The sequence below is a fragment of the Culex quinquefasciatus genome, chromosome 3 (genome assembly GCF_015732765.1).
Source record: "Culex quinquefasciatus strain JHB chromosome 3, VPISU_Cqui_1.0_pri_paternal, whole genome shotgun sequence".
NCBI classification, from domain to species: Eukaryota; Metazoa; Arthropoda; class Insecta; order Diptera; family Culicidae; genus Culex; species Culex quinquefasciatus.
The window spans coordinates 153686042-153702387 of NC_051863.1; the positions used below are offsets into that span (position 1 = coordinate 153686042).

General features: G+C 35.4%; 1 protein-coding gene across 4 annotated transcripts in view; it reads right to left on the minus strand.

Annotated features, from left to right (window-relative positions):
- Positions 1 to 16346, minus strand: part of LOC6048750 — a 42399-nt gene that overhangs the window by 5966 nt on the left and 20087 nt on the right. For 2 of the 4 annotated variants that reach the window (XM_038264828.1, XM_038264830.1), the window contains exons 3-4: positions 2437 to 2581; positions 1717 to 2165 (exon numbers count right to left, since the gene is read on the minus strand). In XM_038264828.1, the coding sequence (XP_038120756.1) occupies positions 1717 to 2165; positions 2437 to 2581 (594 nt within the window). The remainder of the gene's footprint in view (positions 1 to 1716; positions 2166 to 2436; positions 2582 to 16346) is intronic. The other 2 variants (XM_038264831.1, XM_038264829.1) reach the window with 2 other exon arrangements.

Below are 16346 nucleotides of genomic sequence, written 5' to 3' on the forward strand. Positions count from 1 at the left end.
TCTTAAATAAGTTGCTTTTTAAATTCTATTTATAAATAACTTTCTGTGAATAACTGATGAAATCATGATTTCGACGATGATATTATTGTTGTTATCAAAGCCTCACTAACACTATCGTTATCGATGATATTTTTTTGACTAATTTAATTGAAAAATTTAATTAACTAATAATACTAGAAAATATCATGCTAAAAAATCATGGTAATATTACATCTAGAAAGGGATACAATTTTTATGTCATAATAATGCGAAATTTCCGTTTAAATTGAGACAAAAAGTCAGTGTTGGAATTCGAGCGAGAAGAAGGAACGCTTTTCTCGCTCGCGAACGAGGGAGAGAACTTGTAGTACTTTTCTCTTCTCGCTCGCGCTCGCATTTTCGTTCGCGTTCTCGCTCTCGACGCGAGCGCTCGCGAGCGCCTCTGGCTATCCGTTCGTCCCAAGCTATCAATTTGTTTATCAGGCTTATGAATACGGACCAGGCGATGGTATAAAGGTGTAACTTCAATCGCTGTGTTGTTTTTTGTTCGTTCAACTTCTCGCGAACGGGCAATTCTGGCTCGCGAGAAAGCCCGTTCGCGAGCGGAGGAGAGCACGGGCAATCGGTGAGTTTCTCTCGGCAGCTCGAGACTCGCGGCGAGAACTCGAGAGAGAGAAATTTTTCTCGCGAGAGCGCGATAATATCAACACTGTAAAAAGTACATTATAAAAGAGATAATATTCATCCTTCCTAGAATTACACCTTCCAAATTTACACTATTGATTTCTTCTGTGTTTTCAATTTATGTCCAGGTGCCTTTAGACCTAATAAAGTTGGTATGTGGAAAACTTATGAATTGTCTCAAGCTTTTTACAGGCCGAGTTTGGTAAGTGTAGCCTTTACTTCAATCCTTGAAAGCAATTAAAAAATAATTTTGGAGCACCCACAAACTTTGAACAACTTAAAAAAAATTGCATCAAGTGCATATAACTTTAAGTTTAATTGCCTCCGAGCTGTACTTTTAACCCAACGTTTATTTAATATTTAAACCGTAAACCTTTTCTAAATAATGATAATTCTTCAATGATGAATTTGTACACTCACTAGATGATTCTATTTTTGACACAGCTAGACAAAAACTAGTTTTTTTTCTCAAGTTTTCATGAAATTAGAAAAAATATAATTTCAGTCAAATCACACTCAAAAAAAAAAAATCACGCAAAAATCAACCCAACTAGAAAATGCAAAAAAACACACAAACACACGCTAAAGCAAAAACAAACTATTTTTTCATCAACTTTGTATCATTTCCTTTCTTGTGTTTGGCAGTGTATTGGGTTTGGGTATCTCCGGAGGGAATTTGGGGCAATAAACCGAGGCGATCATCTGTAATTGGGCAGGGTTTGGGGGTAAAAGAAAAAGAGGGACAAAGTTTAATGGGCTGACTTAGTTTTTTTAAAGGACACCCTTTGGTTCGTGGAGGGGGGCGGATCCAACAAATGAACTGGCTTCCGCAGCTTCGTAGATTCTTGTACGCTTGCTGGTTGGAACTAAATTTGGTGGCGGGGAGAAACTTTTGTACACGTGGAAGAAACTTCGTGGAACCCAATTTTTTGGAGGGCTGCAACAAACATCAAAAAAACATTGAGGGCAGGGAGGGACCCAGGGGTCATTGAAACGAAGAATGTAAACAACGTGTGTGGGAGAGGGGGTATTCAAAGAAATCGAAACTCATACGTCGGAAGCCTCCGCCCTCGCCGCTTCCGTTGCGGCCAGTTTCCTCCTCCTCGCCTTCGTCGTCGTCGTCGTTGCTGTCTCTTCCGCGAATGGCTCTAGTACTGTTTGTGTTGGACTTCAATTCGGACCCACCTCCATGACCATGACCACCATCATCACCGTAACCAAAATCCGGGTCACCCCCTTGCTTGCCTCTACCGATAGCTTTCTCTGGCCCGGCGCCAAATCCATAATCCACAAAACCATCCTCCACGGCGGCCTCCACTTCCTCATCCAAATCCGTCGCGTCGGACCCACGTGCAACGCCACTCTCTTCGCTACGATTGGTGGCGGCCGTTTTGCTACCTAGCTTGTGCAGGATGTGGTGCAGGTGCTTCTTGCCGGTTCCGGCCACGTCCGCCGCGTCCTCCGCGACCGATTTGCGCTTGCTGCTGTCGTCCGACGAATAGCTGGAAGGTCGAATTGAAAAGAGTTGGTTTGCGTCTTTGCACCGGTGGGTGTCCTAGCTGAAAAGCATTGTCTTTTGCAAGCAGAACATAAACAAACTTTTCCGCACCCTCAGCAAACGTCAAATCAATCTCCCCCGGAAAAGATCCGGCAGCAATTTTGTATGGTTTGACGTTTGCGGAGGGTACCAAAAAAAAAACAAGGTAAACAAATCACTTCGTGCATCAGCAAATTGCTTGACGTTGCTGCGACGTGAACCCTCCACCTTCATACCTGTCAACTCCGTCCGAAACGAAGTCCGCGACGATCGAGAGCCCGTCCTCGATCTGGTTCATCAGGCTGGACGGTTTGGCCTGTTTGGCGGTGTCCCCGTTGAGGGCCCGGCTCTGACGTTTCTGGGCTTCCTTGTCGGCTTCCTCTGTAAATTTAGAAGGGAACGAAAATTGATTTTCGTATTGTTATTACTTTTAGTTATTGTTTAAAATTTAGAAGTAAGTAATTTTTGCTCGTTGTTCAACAGGTAGGGGAAATTCTCGTATGTTTGGCAGGTTAAATACTCGCTCCTAACTCCATCCAATTTGCTGATTTTCACTATTTAAACAACTAATTTTGCAAAACTTTTGATAGAAACTTGCTTGCTCATTTCTTATTGTGCTATTTATTACTCGAGATCAGTTGAAAACGCTTTTAATTAGCTTTAATTGATTGTCAAAGTTCTGACCTGCCAACATTAGAGGCACGCTAGAATTAAATGCTGTTGCCCTATACAAAATAGGTAAACTTTCCCATCATTTCGCTGCCGGCCAGCGGGTATTGAATTGGACCATACACAAAAATATTTAAAATTCAGTTGACGATTTTCAATACAAAGTCGAAAATCCTTATTTTGAACCAAAATTATTAAAATCTATAAAAATAAAAAAGTGACTTAAATGATTTGCAAGCAACGAACTTAACTTTTAAAATGCAATGCAAAACTGAACTGAACTTTATTGAACGCGTGCTCCACGAATGAGTGATGCAATTAAAACGTTAAACTGACAATCAAATCGTTAATACGGTTAATAGTGGTGTTCAAATTGTGTTACGTCTCCGTAAAACTCATTATTCATTGCAGATAGTTAATTTGCGAAACTATTCGCCAAAGTTACCTAACAAAACCCAAATGATCGACAGTCAATGAACCTTAACTACCCCGTAACGACTTCCCGTGTATAACCCAAACATGTCACGACTCGAGTCTGCCACCAAACAACACTTAAAACAAACAATCGTGGGAAAGATCATCCCAACAGACCAAATCGATAACTAAATGGCTTCCTCCGAACGCTGCCCGCGATGATTGCCACCGACATGAGCTTTCTCTTTCAATTAAATCACGATTTTCGACGGCACTCTGCGGTAATGTCCCATCGAAAAGTGCACCCATGACCCACCTCAACCGAAAACTCCTAACCTAGACGCAGCACGTGATCATCATCATCGGCAGCGAACCCCCGCGCTTTCGTTGGTTATGCCATATCGGAATTCTTGGTGCAGATGAGCTTCACCTTAACGAAAGCGAAATCGTGTGCATTTTTTGTTAAGGGTAAGCGAAGAGGCACCTATTTCGAAGACGGTGACATGCCGATGCATTCTCCATATTGGGCCAATTAGAAAGAAGAAGAAGAGGAAGAAAAAAATCAGAAAGATTCACTTTCATCCTTGCTGCCTTCCTGAAGGGGATGAGATATGTCAAACGAGCAACAATTTGAATAATCGTGAACGTGGGACGAATCTTGTCTCCGGTCCTGGTGAATCCAACCTCTCTATCGGTAATGGTCGATACGAAAACGGTTATTTCCTCACCTTACTGGAGTCAGCGATCGTAAGACCTTCAGGGAAGGTCTCAATAGAATAACATGGTGGCAACTTGATTTGAAATTAACAAAACACAAAATTTAAATTTTTCGCTTTTTTAGGTGTTTTTACCTCTGACTTCAGGCAGTTTCAACAAACATCCAAAAAGCTTTTACATTTTAAATTAAGTTTATTAAAACTTGAATAAAACTTCAGATTTATACAATTTGAAAAACTTTCAATTCCTCGGAAATTAACAGGATTTGGAAAATTTATTTAAATGCCCTTTTTTCAAATCTCTAAAAAAGGAAGCGAAATTGCCTTATTTTCAATTACACCTTATAAAACAATTTCCAAAATAAAAGTTTTAAACCCATTCAAAATGGTATTCTTGATTCTAAAATGTCTAAATAGTTTACAGTCGTGCCTCGGTTTAGCACCGCATATGGGGGATGCAAAACCGAGGCGTGCATAACCGAGGCACAGAGCTTATGGGATTTTGGCTATATGGGAGACATTGGCTTTAATCGTACGAAAAATCATGCAAACATCAAAAAATTATAGTGTTTTGGAATCGGGATGATGTCAGCTATCCATTAAAATTATTATTTCATGAAAGTTTTCACAAAAATACGTATTTTTGCTGTATTTCGAAAATGCATTTTTTTCTCTAAAGAAAACAAAATATATTGTTATTGCAATATGGGTATAAAATGATCAGTTTTTTCATACATTTTTGATGTATTAACAACATTTTTAGAAAATACTCCAAATTTTCACAAAACTACGTTTTTCGAAAAAATACTTAAAATTTCATTTTTTACAATATGGGTATCAAACGATCGGGATTTTTTCATACATTTCGATTGTAATAACAATAATTTTTAGAAAATACTCAAAATTTTCACAAAACTACGTATTTATGTAATTTTTTTCAAAATTTCAGTTTTTACAATGTGGGTATCAAACGATCGGGATTTTTTCATACATTTCGAATGTAATAACTTTTTTTTTTGAAAATACTCAAAATTTTCAAAAAACTACGTATTTTCGAAAAAAATCAAAAAATCCGTTTTTTCAATGTGGGTATCAAACGATCGGGTTTTTTCATACATTTCGAATGTAAAAACAATATTTTTTGAAAATACTCGAAATTTTCACAAAACTACGTATTTTCGAAAAAAATACTCAAAATTTCCGTTTTTACAATGTGGGTATCAAACGATCGGGATATTTTCCAACATTTCGAATGTAATAACAATATTTTTTGAAAATACTCAAATTTTTGACAAAACTACGTATTTTCGAAAAAAATACTCAAAATTTCCGTTTTTAAAATGTAGGTATCAAACGATCGGGATTTTTTTAAGTACATTTCAAAAATTATTAAAAAAATGAAAAAAACTGAAAATTTTCACAGAGCTACTTATTTTTGAAAAAATACTCTAAATTTCCGTTTTTTACAAGAGGTATCCCGATAATTTGATACCCATATTGTAAAAACTGAAATTTTGAAAAGTTTTTCAAAAATACGTAGTTTTGTGAAAATTTTCAGTATTTTCAAAAAATGTTGTTATTACATTCGAAATGTATGAAAAAATCTCGATCGTTTGATACCCACATTGAAAAACGGAAATATGAGTATTTTTTCAAACATTCGTAGTTTTGTGAAAATTTTCAGTATTTTCAAAAAATGTTGTTATTACATTCGAATTTTTTGAAAAAATCCCGATCGTTTGATACCCACATTGTAAAAACGGAAATTTTGAGTATTTTTTTTTCGAAAATACGTAGTTTTGTGAAAATTTGGAGTATTTTCAAAGAATATTGTATTTACACTCGAAATGTATGAAAAAATCTCGATCGTTTGATACCCTTATTGTAAAAATTGAAATTTTTAGTATTTTTTTTTTCGAAAAAACGTGGTTTTGTGAAAATTTGGAGTAATTTCTAAAAATGTTGTTATTACATCCGAAATGTATGAAAAAATCCCGATCGTTTGATACCCATATTGTAAAAATTGAAATTTTGAGTATTTTTTTTTTCGAAAAAACGTGGTTTAGTGAAAATTTGGAGTAATTTCTAAAAATGTTGTTATTGCATCCGAAATGTATAAAAAAACCTGATCATTCGATACTCATATTGAAAAAACAATATATTTTTGGATTCTTTAGAGAAAAACTGGGCCGTGCTTAACCGAGGCAGCTGAATGGTGCAAAACCGAGGCATGACTGTGTATTTAAAATAGCAGGAAATTTCACTCATGTTTCATTTATCATTGAATATCGGGAGTTGCAAAATGAGGGCTAGTTTGATGACACTGAGAAAAACTTATTCCTCACAAAATTTAAGCTTAACGAGGCTGTATCTCAGCAACCAGTGACAAAATTTACCGTTCCGTTTTACATCATCCTGAACTCTATCGCAAAATGTGCCTTTTTCAGTTTCCTTAAATATTTATATAACTATAAAAAATCTGAAATTAATTAAATAACTATGGAAATTCATCACTAAGAAAAGATAAATAAAAAAATCTGTTTTTTTTTTGGTAATGATCTGGATCATTGAAAAAACAGTACACTTTCAAAATCAATTGTGATTTTTTTTGTTTTGTTTTTGATTTTAATCTCTTAACTCATGGTCGTTATCAAAAAATGTCAAAAAATATTTTACCTCATTTTTTGATGTGCAATGTTTTTTTAATTGAAGAGTAAATCATGATTTAAAAAAATGATAGGCAACACTGCCAAAAAATTAAATGAAAAGGGTATTTTTATTAGAGTATAACTATATAGCACCGATGTTTTCTTAAATTTATTGATGATCATTTCTGAAGAATTGATCATGTTTAAGAGATCTACCGAGCTTCATTCATTGAAAAAAAAAAAACATATTTTTGATAGATAGAAAAATGCTTGCAGTAAAAAAAAGTATTCAATTGTCACCCTGAATTGGAAATAAATCACCAGCATTGCAATGTGCATTGTATAGCCGAGGCCACGACAAACCACCGCCTAAAGTCTAAAGGTTATCTCCAAGCAAGCGATCTTCTTCGGTAGTCGTCTTCCTAGGCCGGCCGAACCCATCCCCTTGGGGTGAAATTCGTATGAATCTCTCCACGTCATTTGAAAGTGATACCCGTGAAAGAAACACGGACACGGAACAAGGAATTGTTTTCCCTAACCGGCGGAACCTTCACCGGGATCGTGGAAAAATGGCAAATGTCCAACGATTCATGGCTTGATGCGAGCCATTAATTTCGAACATGGGATTCGCTGTTCTCATCATCAAGTGAAATTGACGAGTTGTTCCCCAACTGGGCGGTTTTTGCGAGAAAAATGCAAAACCGGTCCCCCAACCCACCGACGAAGACATTTCACTGATGGCCAAAGATATCCGTGGAATATCTGCGTCCATCTCTCTAATTGCGCCCCCAAGAGGGGTCCCAAGGTATTTGATAAGGGAAGGGATTCAAATCGAGATGCTCAAACCGTTGATGATGTGGCGAATCTAGCTGGCTATCAAGGTGAAGTTGACGGTGGAAAAGTGGTCGCCGTGCCTGTTTTTCACACGAGTCTTGAGAAACAAGATGCGTTCAATGATCGCCGCAAATGAAGGGGCCATATTTGGCAAATAAATCTAATTAAACATCGAGCTGTTTGGACAAGGTTCACGGGGGTCGTTGAACTGGAAATTTTAACATTTTCTGTAGTAAAATTTGGAAATTATTTTTTTTTGCTCAACTTTGTTTAAACCTAATTCCCAATTTTTCCTTGGGTGTTTTTGAAACTGCCTTGAGTCAGGGGTATTAAAAAACACCCACAAAGCAAATACTGGAAATTTGAGTTATTAGACCTTTTTGGGTAATTCTCTACCAACTCACACGAAATCGGGAAAAGTTGCCCCGACCCCTCTTCGATTTGCGTGAAACTTTGTCCTAAGGGGTAACTTTTGTCCCTGATCACGAATTCGAGGTCCGTTTTTTGATATCTCGTGACGGAGGGCGGCCCTTCCATTTTGAACATGCGTGTTTTCAACACTTTGCAGCCTGAAACGGTGATGAGATAGAAATTTGGTGTCAAAGGGACTTTTATGTAAATTAGACGCCCGATTTGATGGCGAAATAATAAACGTATTTCATCGAAAAACACTAAAAAAGTTTTAAAATTCTCCATTTTCCGTTACTCGACTGTTTGGAACATGTCATTTTATGGGAATTTAATGTATTTTCGAATCTACACCAGAAGGGTCATTTTTCATTTAGAACAAAATTTTCATTTTAAAATTGTGTTTTTTCTAACTTTGCAGGGTTATTTTTAGAGTGTAACAATGTTCTACAAAGTTGTAGAGCAGACAATTACAAAATTTTGATGTATAGACAGGGGTTTGCTTATAAACATCACGAGTTATCGCGATTTTACGAAAAAAGTTTTGAAAAAGTTAATTTCTGCGTTTCTCTTGTTTCGTCGTCCGTGTCTGTCGCGGGTGACCATGAATGGCCATGATCGATGACGACCAACTTTTTCAAAACTTTTTTCGTAAAATCGCGATAACTCGTGATGGTTATAAGCAAACCCCTTATGTCTATATATCAAAATTTTTGCAATTGTCTGCTCTACAACTTTGTGGAACATTGTTACACTCTAAAAATAACGCTGCAAAGTTAGAAAAACACGAAATTTTAAAATGAAAAATTTTGTTCTAAATGAAAAAATGACCCTTCTGGGACAACGTAGATTCTAAAAGTACATTAAATTTCCCATAAAATGACATGTTCCAAAATTTTTTACAGTCGAGTAACGGAAAATGGGAGAATTTTTAAAACTTTTTTAGTGTTTTTTTCGATAAAAAATACGTTTATTCGGAATTCTGAGTACGCCATCAAATCGGGCGTCTAATTTTACACAAAAGTCCTTTGACACCAAATTTCTATCTCATCACCGTTTCAGGCTGCAAATTATTGAAAAACACCTCTTTTTTCACATGTTCAAAAATGGAAGGGGTCGTACCGCCCCTCCGTCACGAGATATCAAAAAACGGACCTCGGATTCGTGATCAGGGACAAAAGTTACCCCTTAGGACAAAGTTTCACGCAAATCGAAGAGGGGTCGGGGCAACTGCTGTGTGAGTTGGCGGAGAATTACCCTTTTTTAAAAAAAAACTCCAGATATGATCCGATTTGGTCAACCTACTTGTTATTCCAAAAAATCCCACGAAAACAGCATGAAAAAAAAACCAAAGTACCTAGAAAATTGGAGTATGAGTTATTTGGCCGAAATACACTAAAACCCCGATGATTTAACACAAACTGTTGTAAAATGTCACTTTTTAGTTTGACACCCTTTTTACACAGAGATAACGCTTACTAACTAGAGAGCCTATATGGAGAGGCGTCACTCTCAGGGTTCCAATCGAACTGTCAAATCGGGGTTAAAATCGAGCAACAAGATCATGAAAGAACAAGGTCGGAATCAATTTAAAATAATTTTGGCAAAAAAAACGAGACTTATAAGTTATAACAATCACAAGTATTGTAAAACTGTTGTTGATAATAATCTGGTAGATTTTATTATGTTTGTGCTTGCTCGGTACAAGAAAAGTGCCAGCAACGAAGAAAAACTACAAGTTTTTCTACCTTAAATTTGAATGACTTTGGGTAAGTCCCTATTACTAACAAACGTTTTGTTTGATAGTAGGGTATATGGCCCTATTTTGGACCTACTATGCAAAGCGTCAACATATTTCGCATAGTTCTCAGGAACGGTCTAACTAATTTGGCTCGTTTCAGGATTGTTTTGTGCCTTAATTTATGCTTAACAAAGTGTACTATTAAAAATTTAAAATAATTTAACCATTCCATTGTAATAAGCATTTCAAGTAAAACATTTTTTGGATGCTTTTTGGACTTATTGAATGTATTTTGGAGACATCGCTGAACCTATTTTGGACCCACACTCTGATTGGTTGAAATTTGGACAACTCGGATTGCGGCGTGCGGCGGCAACACGCACACTTACAAAAACTCGGTTTGATAAACCAAAGGGCCTATCCACGATTATAATTTGGAAAATATTTAATTCAGAAATTAGACAATTATGATGAAACAATGGATTTGAATTTGAAAACGTGTTTAAATCATATTTAATGGAAACTCACGCATCTTTAGCAGGTCTCTGTCCTATTTACAATTTGCATATTCTTACGACCTAATTGTTCAAGCATTAGAACATAAAAGACATCCCGTTATTACTCGCAATAAAAACACCTTATCTTAAAATTAAATGAATGACACAGATACATAACAATTTACAATGAAAAAAGGTTCTAAATTTTCTCATCTGTCATGTTAAACTTTACAGTTGCTTCACAAAAAGTTTAACTAGGGGAAATTCTCGTATCTTTGGCAGGTTAAGCTCTCGCTCCTAACTCCATCCAATTTGCTGATTTTCACTATTTAAACAACTAATTTTGCAAAACTTTTGGTAGAAACTTGCTTGCTCACTTCTTATTGAGCTATTTATCACTCGATTTCAGTTGAAAACGCTTTTAATTAGCTTTAATTGCATGTCAAAGTTCTGACCTGCCAACATAAGAGGCACGCTGGAATTAGATGCTGTTCCCCTACATGATGCACTTTAAAAACAATGTAATATTTGAAAAAAATCTTTGTTTGAATACCAGGGTGCCTTTGATAGTCATAGTTTGTCTTGTTAAAAGCAGATTTGAGGCTTTCAAACATTATTTTTACTTCGAACTTACCATCACTTAGGTTGCTGATATAATTTTTAAGAAAATCATTTATGTCAATACTAAGTTAATTATGTTTATAAGCTTTTTAATATAATACATATAAATTTTAGGTAATATAGTTAAAAATTCAGAACTTTGCCTGAAATTCGTTGAAACTAGTTTTGTTTATTAAATTATGGATTTATATTACATGTATAACTGAATTTAAAGAATGAATAAAAAGTTTTCACATTTTATATGAAATTTAATTTACTGGAAATGCCTTTAAATTATGAAATTTTTTTTAAATTATGTTTCAAAAACAAATAATATTTAATAATGTTTATATTACTTATTCTACCTTTTCCTAGTAGAAGATTGTCCGAAGAATCCGAAAATGCATTCCGTTTTACGATTCAAAATCATGTTCATTGAAAAAATCATGACACGTTGAGAAGATGAAAATAATGCTATATATCAACATTTTCTTAGTTATAGTTAACTAACTTTTTAAACTTTTCAAAATTTCATGAAAAGTTCTTCATGAGGTACTTTGAGCACTTCTCTACCACGGTCAGTATGATTCCATACCATTCCGTACGTATTCAATTTTTACTCTTCATTTTGCGGAAAAATATCAAACCTATCAAAGTCACCCCGGCTATATGTCTCAAGTCATAAAATTCATAATGTTAACATCGCATTAACCTCTTATGTTTATTTTTTTTTTCGAAGATTTTTATTTTTCTAGCTGGTTTAATTGTGTTTCTAACATGATTGGCACGGTAAAATTTAAAAGTGTAATTCATTATAAACCAACGCTGCCAATTGTGAAAAAAATCGTTATACCTGTATTTTTAAAAATTATATATAGATAAATATGCAAAAATCAGATAAAACTTACAAAAAATATATTTTCCATATGTATGTTTCTCTGATTAGTTTGCAATACGTCTTTAAAGCCATCACGATCTCCGACACATATTTGATTTTTTTTTTCTGAACCAAACCAAATTTTGTTTGTTTTCCAGTAAAGAGCATTTAAAAGACGTGCCGATGATAATTCAAAGCATTTTTTGCCTTCCTCACTGAGGTAAGGCTATAATCCTGCTCTAAAAATGAACTTCGTATAAAAACGTCGTAGACCCACCTTCATGTATACATATCGACTCAGAATCGAAAACTGAACAAATGTCTGTGTGTATGTGTGTGTGTATGTGTGTGTGTATGTGTGTGTGTATGTGTGTGTGTATGTATGTATGTGACCAACAAACTAGCTCATGTTTCTCGGCACTGGCTGAACCGATTTGACCCGAACTTGTTGCATTCGACTTGGTTTAGGGTCCCATAGATCGAGTTTTATACAGATTGAAGTTTCGATAAGTAGTTCAAAAGTTATGTATAAAAATGTGTTTTCACATATATTTGGATCTCACTTAACTGTATGTAAACTATGTCCAGGTCCATCATCCGACCCATCGTTGGTTAGGTTATCAAAAGACCTTTCCAACGAGTCCAAAACATTGAAGATCTGGCAACCCTGTCTCGAGATATGGCCACTTAAGTGATATTGATGTACTTTTTTGAAGCCGGATCTCACTTAAATGTATGTAAACTATGTCCGGGTCCATCATCCGACCCATCGTTGGTTAGATTATCAAAATACCTTTCCAACGAGTCTAAAACATTGAAGATCTGGTAACCCTGTCTCGAGATATGGCCTCTTAAGTGATATTGATGTACTTTTTTAAAGCCGGATCTCACTTAAATGTATGTAAACTATGTCCGGATCCACTATCCAACCTATTGTTGGTTAGATTATCAAAAGACCTTTCCAACGAGTCCAAAACATTGAAGATCTGGCAACCCTGTCTCGAGATATGGCCACTTAAGTGATATTGATGTACTTTTTTGAAGCCGGATCTCACTTAAATGTATGTAAACTATGTCCGGATCCACCATCCGACTCATTGTTGGTTAGATTATCAAAAAACCTTTCCAACGAGTCCAAAACATTGAAGATCTGGCAGCCCTGTCTCGAGATATGGCCACTTAAGTGATATTGATGTACTTTTTTGAAGCCGGATCTCACTTAAATGTATGTAAACTATGTCCGGGTCCATCATCCGACCCATCGTTGGTTAGATTATCAAAAGACCTTTCCAACGAGTCCAAAACATTGAAGATTTGGCAGCCCTGTCTCGAGATATGGCCACTTAAGTGATATTGATGTACTTTTTTGAAGCCGGATCTCACTTAAATGTATGTAAACTATGTCCGGATCCACCATCCGTCCCATTGTTGGTTAGGTTATCAAAATACCTTTCCAACGAGTCTAAAACATTGAAGATCTGGCAACCCTGTCTCGAGATATGGCCTCTTAAGTGATATCGATGTACTTTTTGGAAGCCGGATATAAAAAATAGATGAAACTTGTGTACAGCCATTGTTGTGAGGAAGGCTCCAACCACATAGGTGGATTAAGTTAGTTTTTATTTATAATTCGTAAATTGATCGAGAACTAATCGAAAAATTGATTTGTTTACAACTAGCGCTTAGGATCTTTTTAAAACAAACTCAAGATTTTTTTAAATTTAATTCATACGACTTTTCCAAAAACCACTCGTAAGCGATGTTGACAGCTCCTGTCACGGTGACAGCTGACGATTTAATGAACTAGACCCTTTAGGTTTTTCATTCGTTTCCCCTTCAATTCCAACAGGGTAGCCAGTTTACATTTTTTGAAGCAAAAATTAAAAATATATGCGGCTAAATTGGTGATAATGATGTTCAGACAAAAATAAATCAACATCAGTTTAAATTTTGGGATACTTTGCAATCGGTCCTAACAATCATCTAAATCTCTAGCATCAATTTGCATTTTTATCGTTTAAAAAACATATTTTCATTGTTTTTGTTAATCATTTGCTTTTAAAAACTTAGATTTCATTCAAATAATTACAGTAAAGAAATTCAATCCAAAATATTAAATTAAAAAATTTCAATCAATTTCAATGAAATATCGAAATAAATTGATAAACAAAACTGGCAACACCTTGTTATGTATGTGTTGGTGATAGCCTTGAACCGGCGGCAAAGTAACTCCAAAAACTGATCCAACGCGGCTGATTTGAAAAAATATTTTGAAATGAGTTTTTTTCGATAATAGAATAGTTATTTCAACAGTTACATTGCTCGGAAACCGGACGAAATTGCTTGGTGTCAGTGCAAAACAGAAAAAATCATCAAGGTGTCGCGAGCCAAATCTGATAAGCAACGAGGCTGGAATTTTTGGACCTAATCGATGTGCTAGGAAAATGAAAGGAAGTTCGAATGGCGTTGAAAAAAGTGGCTGAAAAAGCGGAAATAATCAAAAATATTAACATTTTTGGAAGAGGTAAGATACAAAACGATCCTGCCTATAGGGGACAGTGGGGAGACTTGATCCCCGGGGACACTTGATCCCAAGCCTGTATCTCGTCAGCATGTGGGTAAAACAATTAGCTTTGTTCTAGAAAGTTGTGCAAAATTAACTAAAACTCATTGTAGAAAACAAAGAAAAAATTTTAAAAATGTTTAGATTGAGTTACACACATTTTTCTAAAACGAGCTGCAAAAAACTTCCAAGAGATCTTTTTTGCTTTTTTTAATATGCATGGAAAACACTAAAAAAATATTCAAAAAAATATTTTTTATTTGTGAATTGTTTGATAAACTTATCAACTCCAAAACCCTTACGCATTTGATGTTAAATTTATCGTCATACTATTTTTACAATCAATTGTTTAAAAAAGTGCGTTTAGGGAGACTTGATCCCTGCATTTTTACAGTCACTGGAATCAGCCTCAAGATTAATTAATTGGGCTGGGTTTTCATACATAGTTTCCTTTAGTATAGTTGTACATAACTTACTGCAGTTTGAACCTTCTTTCAAAAGTTTTGTAAACAAAAATTTCCAGCTTTTGTAAACATGCTTAATTTTGGTCTAAAAAATAATATTTTAAGGTTTTAATTATTTTACATACTAAACTTGTTATATTTTGAACACAAACGTACAGGTTTTATGTGAAATTGCTGTAACTTATAGAAAATTAAAAGTTTGGATGAATAAGAAACGTTTTGCTTAAGATTTCTTCAAAATGTTGAAAGGGGGATCAAGTTACCCCTAACATTTTGAAAATGCCGGTTTAAAATATTTTTTTAAAACGCTTGGCATGATTCGAAGAGTTCATCTGATGAAATACCCTTATTAGCCAAACATAGATGAATGTTTAAGCTTTCAATTCATGCAAAAAGTTTAATGTTTTGTGAGAAATTGACAGAGTTATGTGCGATACAAAAAAAGGGGATCAAGTCTCCCCACTCTCCCCTACTTTCTGTTGGTTGGATTCAGTGAATTCGTACTTTAAAAGCCTGAACTACCTCGATTAATAAAAATAGGTCCAAAATAGGTACTAGGTCCAAAATAGGGTAATATACCCTATTTGTGAGGCCCCTGTAAAAAGTGACAGTAGGTCTCTTTTTATTTTGACTTTTGTCAAAACAACGGCGTACAACAAGGTATGTAGATTAGATAAGGTAAGGCGGGAAATCCCAGCTGTCAAAATAGTTAGCACGAAACCTGGATATTCAGAAAAGTGAAAATTTGATCATTCTCCGGGAAAATTGCACCGTTTTTTTTCTGTGGGGTTGTTAAGTATGCCAAACTGAAACTTAAAACGCGTTTAATTGAATTCAATTTTTTGAAAAAAAAGGTTTAAAAGCGTATTTCGGTTCAGTTTGGCTTGCTTAACAACCCCACAGAAAAAAATCCGGTGAAATTTGATCGGAAAATGGTCGAATTTTCACATTTCTCAAAATCCCCATATAAAATCCGGGTTTCGTGCTAACTAACTATTTGACAGCTGAAAAACCCGCCTTACCTTACTAATCTACATACCTTGGGCGTACAAACTAAACAGTGTCAAACGAAAAAGTGACCAACCACCGGGGGTTGAATGCAATGGAGCACTTTCATTCGAGCAGTTTTTGCTTTTTTCTACAATGTATTTCTTATGGAGCGAACTGTCAAAAACTGCTCGACTGCGGGTGCTCCATTAGACTCGTATTTCTTTTGTTTGGCCATTGCGGTGACTAACGCCGTGTTAGGGAGGTTCGAAATTTGGCCAGTTTCGTAGATTTTCGCAAAACCCACATTTTTCCAAAATCATAACTCCGCCCCATTTCAACCGATTTAGGTTGTCTTGGGCGCAAATGAAAGGTCGGCCTTAAGATTTATTAAGCTTTATATGCTGGCTTATCTACAACCACTTCACTTAGTATATTTAATTTGTTTGGAATTTATAAGTTGTTTAGGAAAAGTACGTAATGTATGGTCATTATCAACTTACGCCGTTGTTTGTTTACCTTTGATGTGGAAAAGTCAAATATTCCAAATCTTACGTCAAGTCATTAATTTGTTTACTTTTCTTTTATAGATGATCAGATTTCAAAATATTTTGTTGGCTATTCGAATTCCTCTCAATTCTTGAGAATGCAACTAATTGCAGTAGTCATTATTAACAACTTCATTATATCGCTAAAACCATTCATCTTCTTTTCAAGAGAAAAAAAAA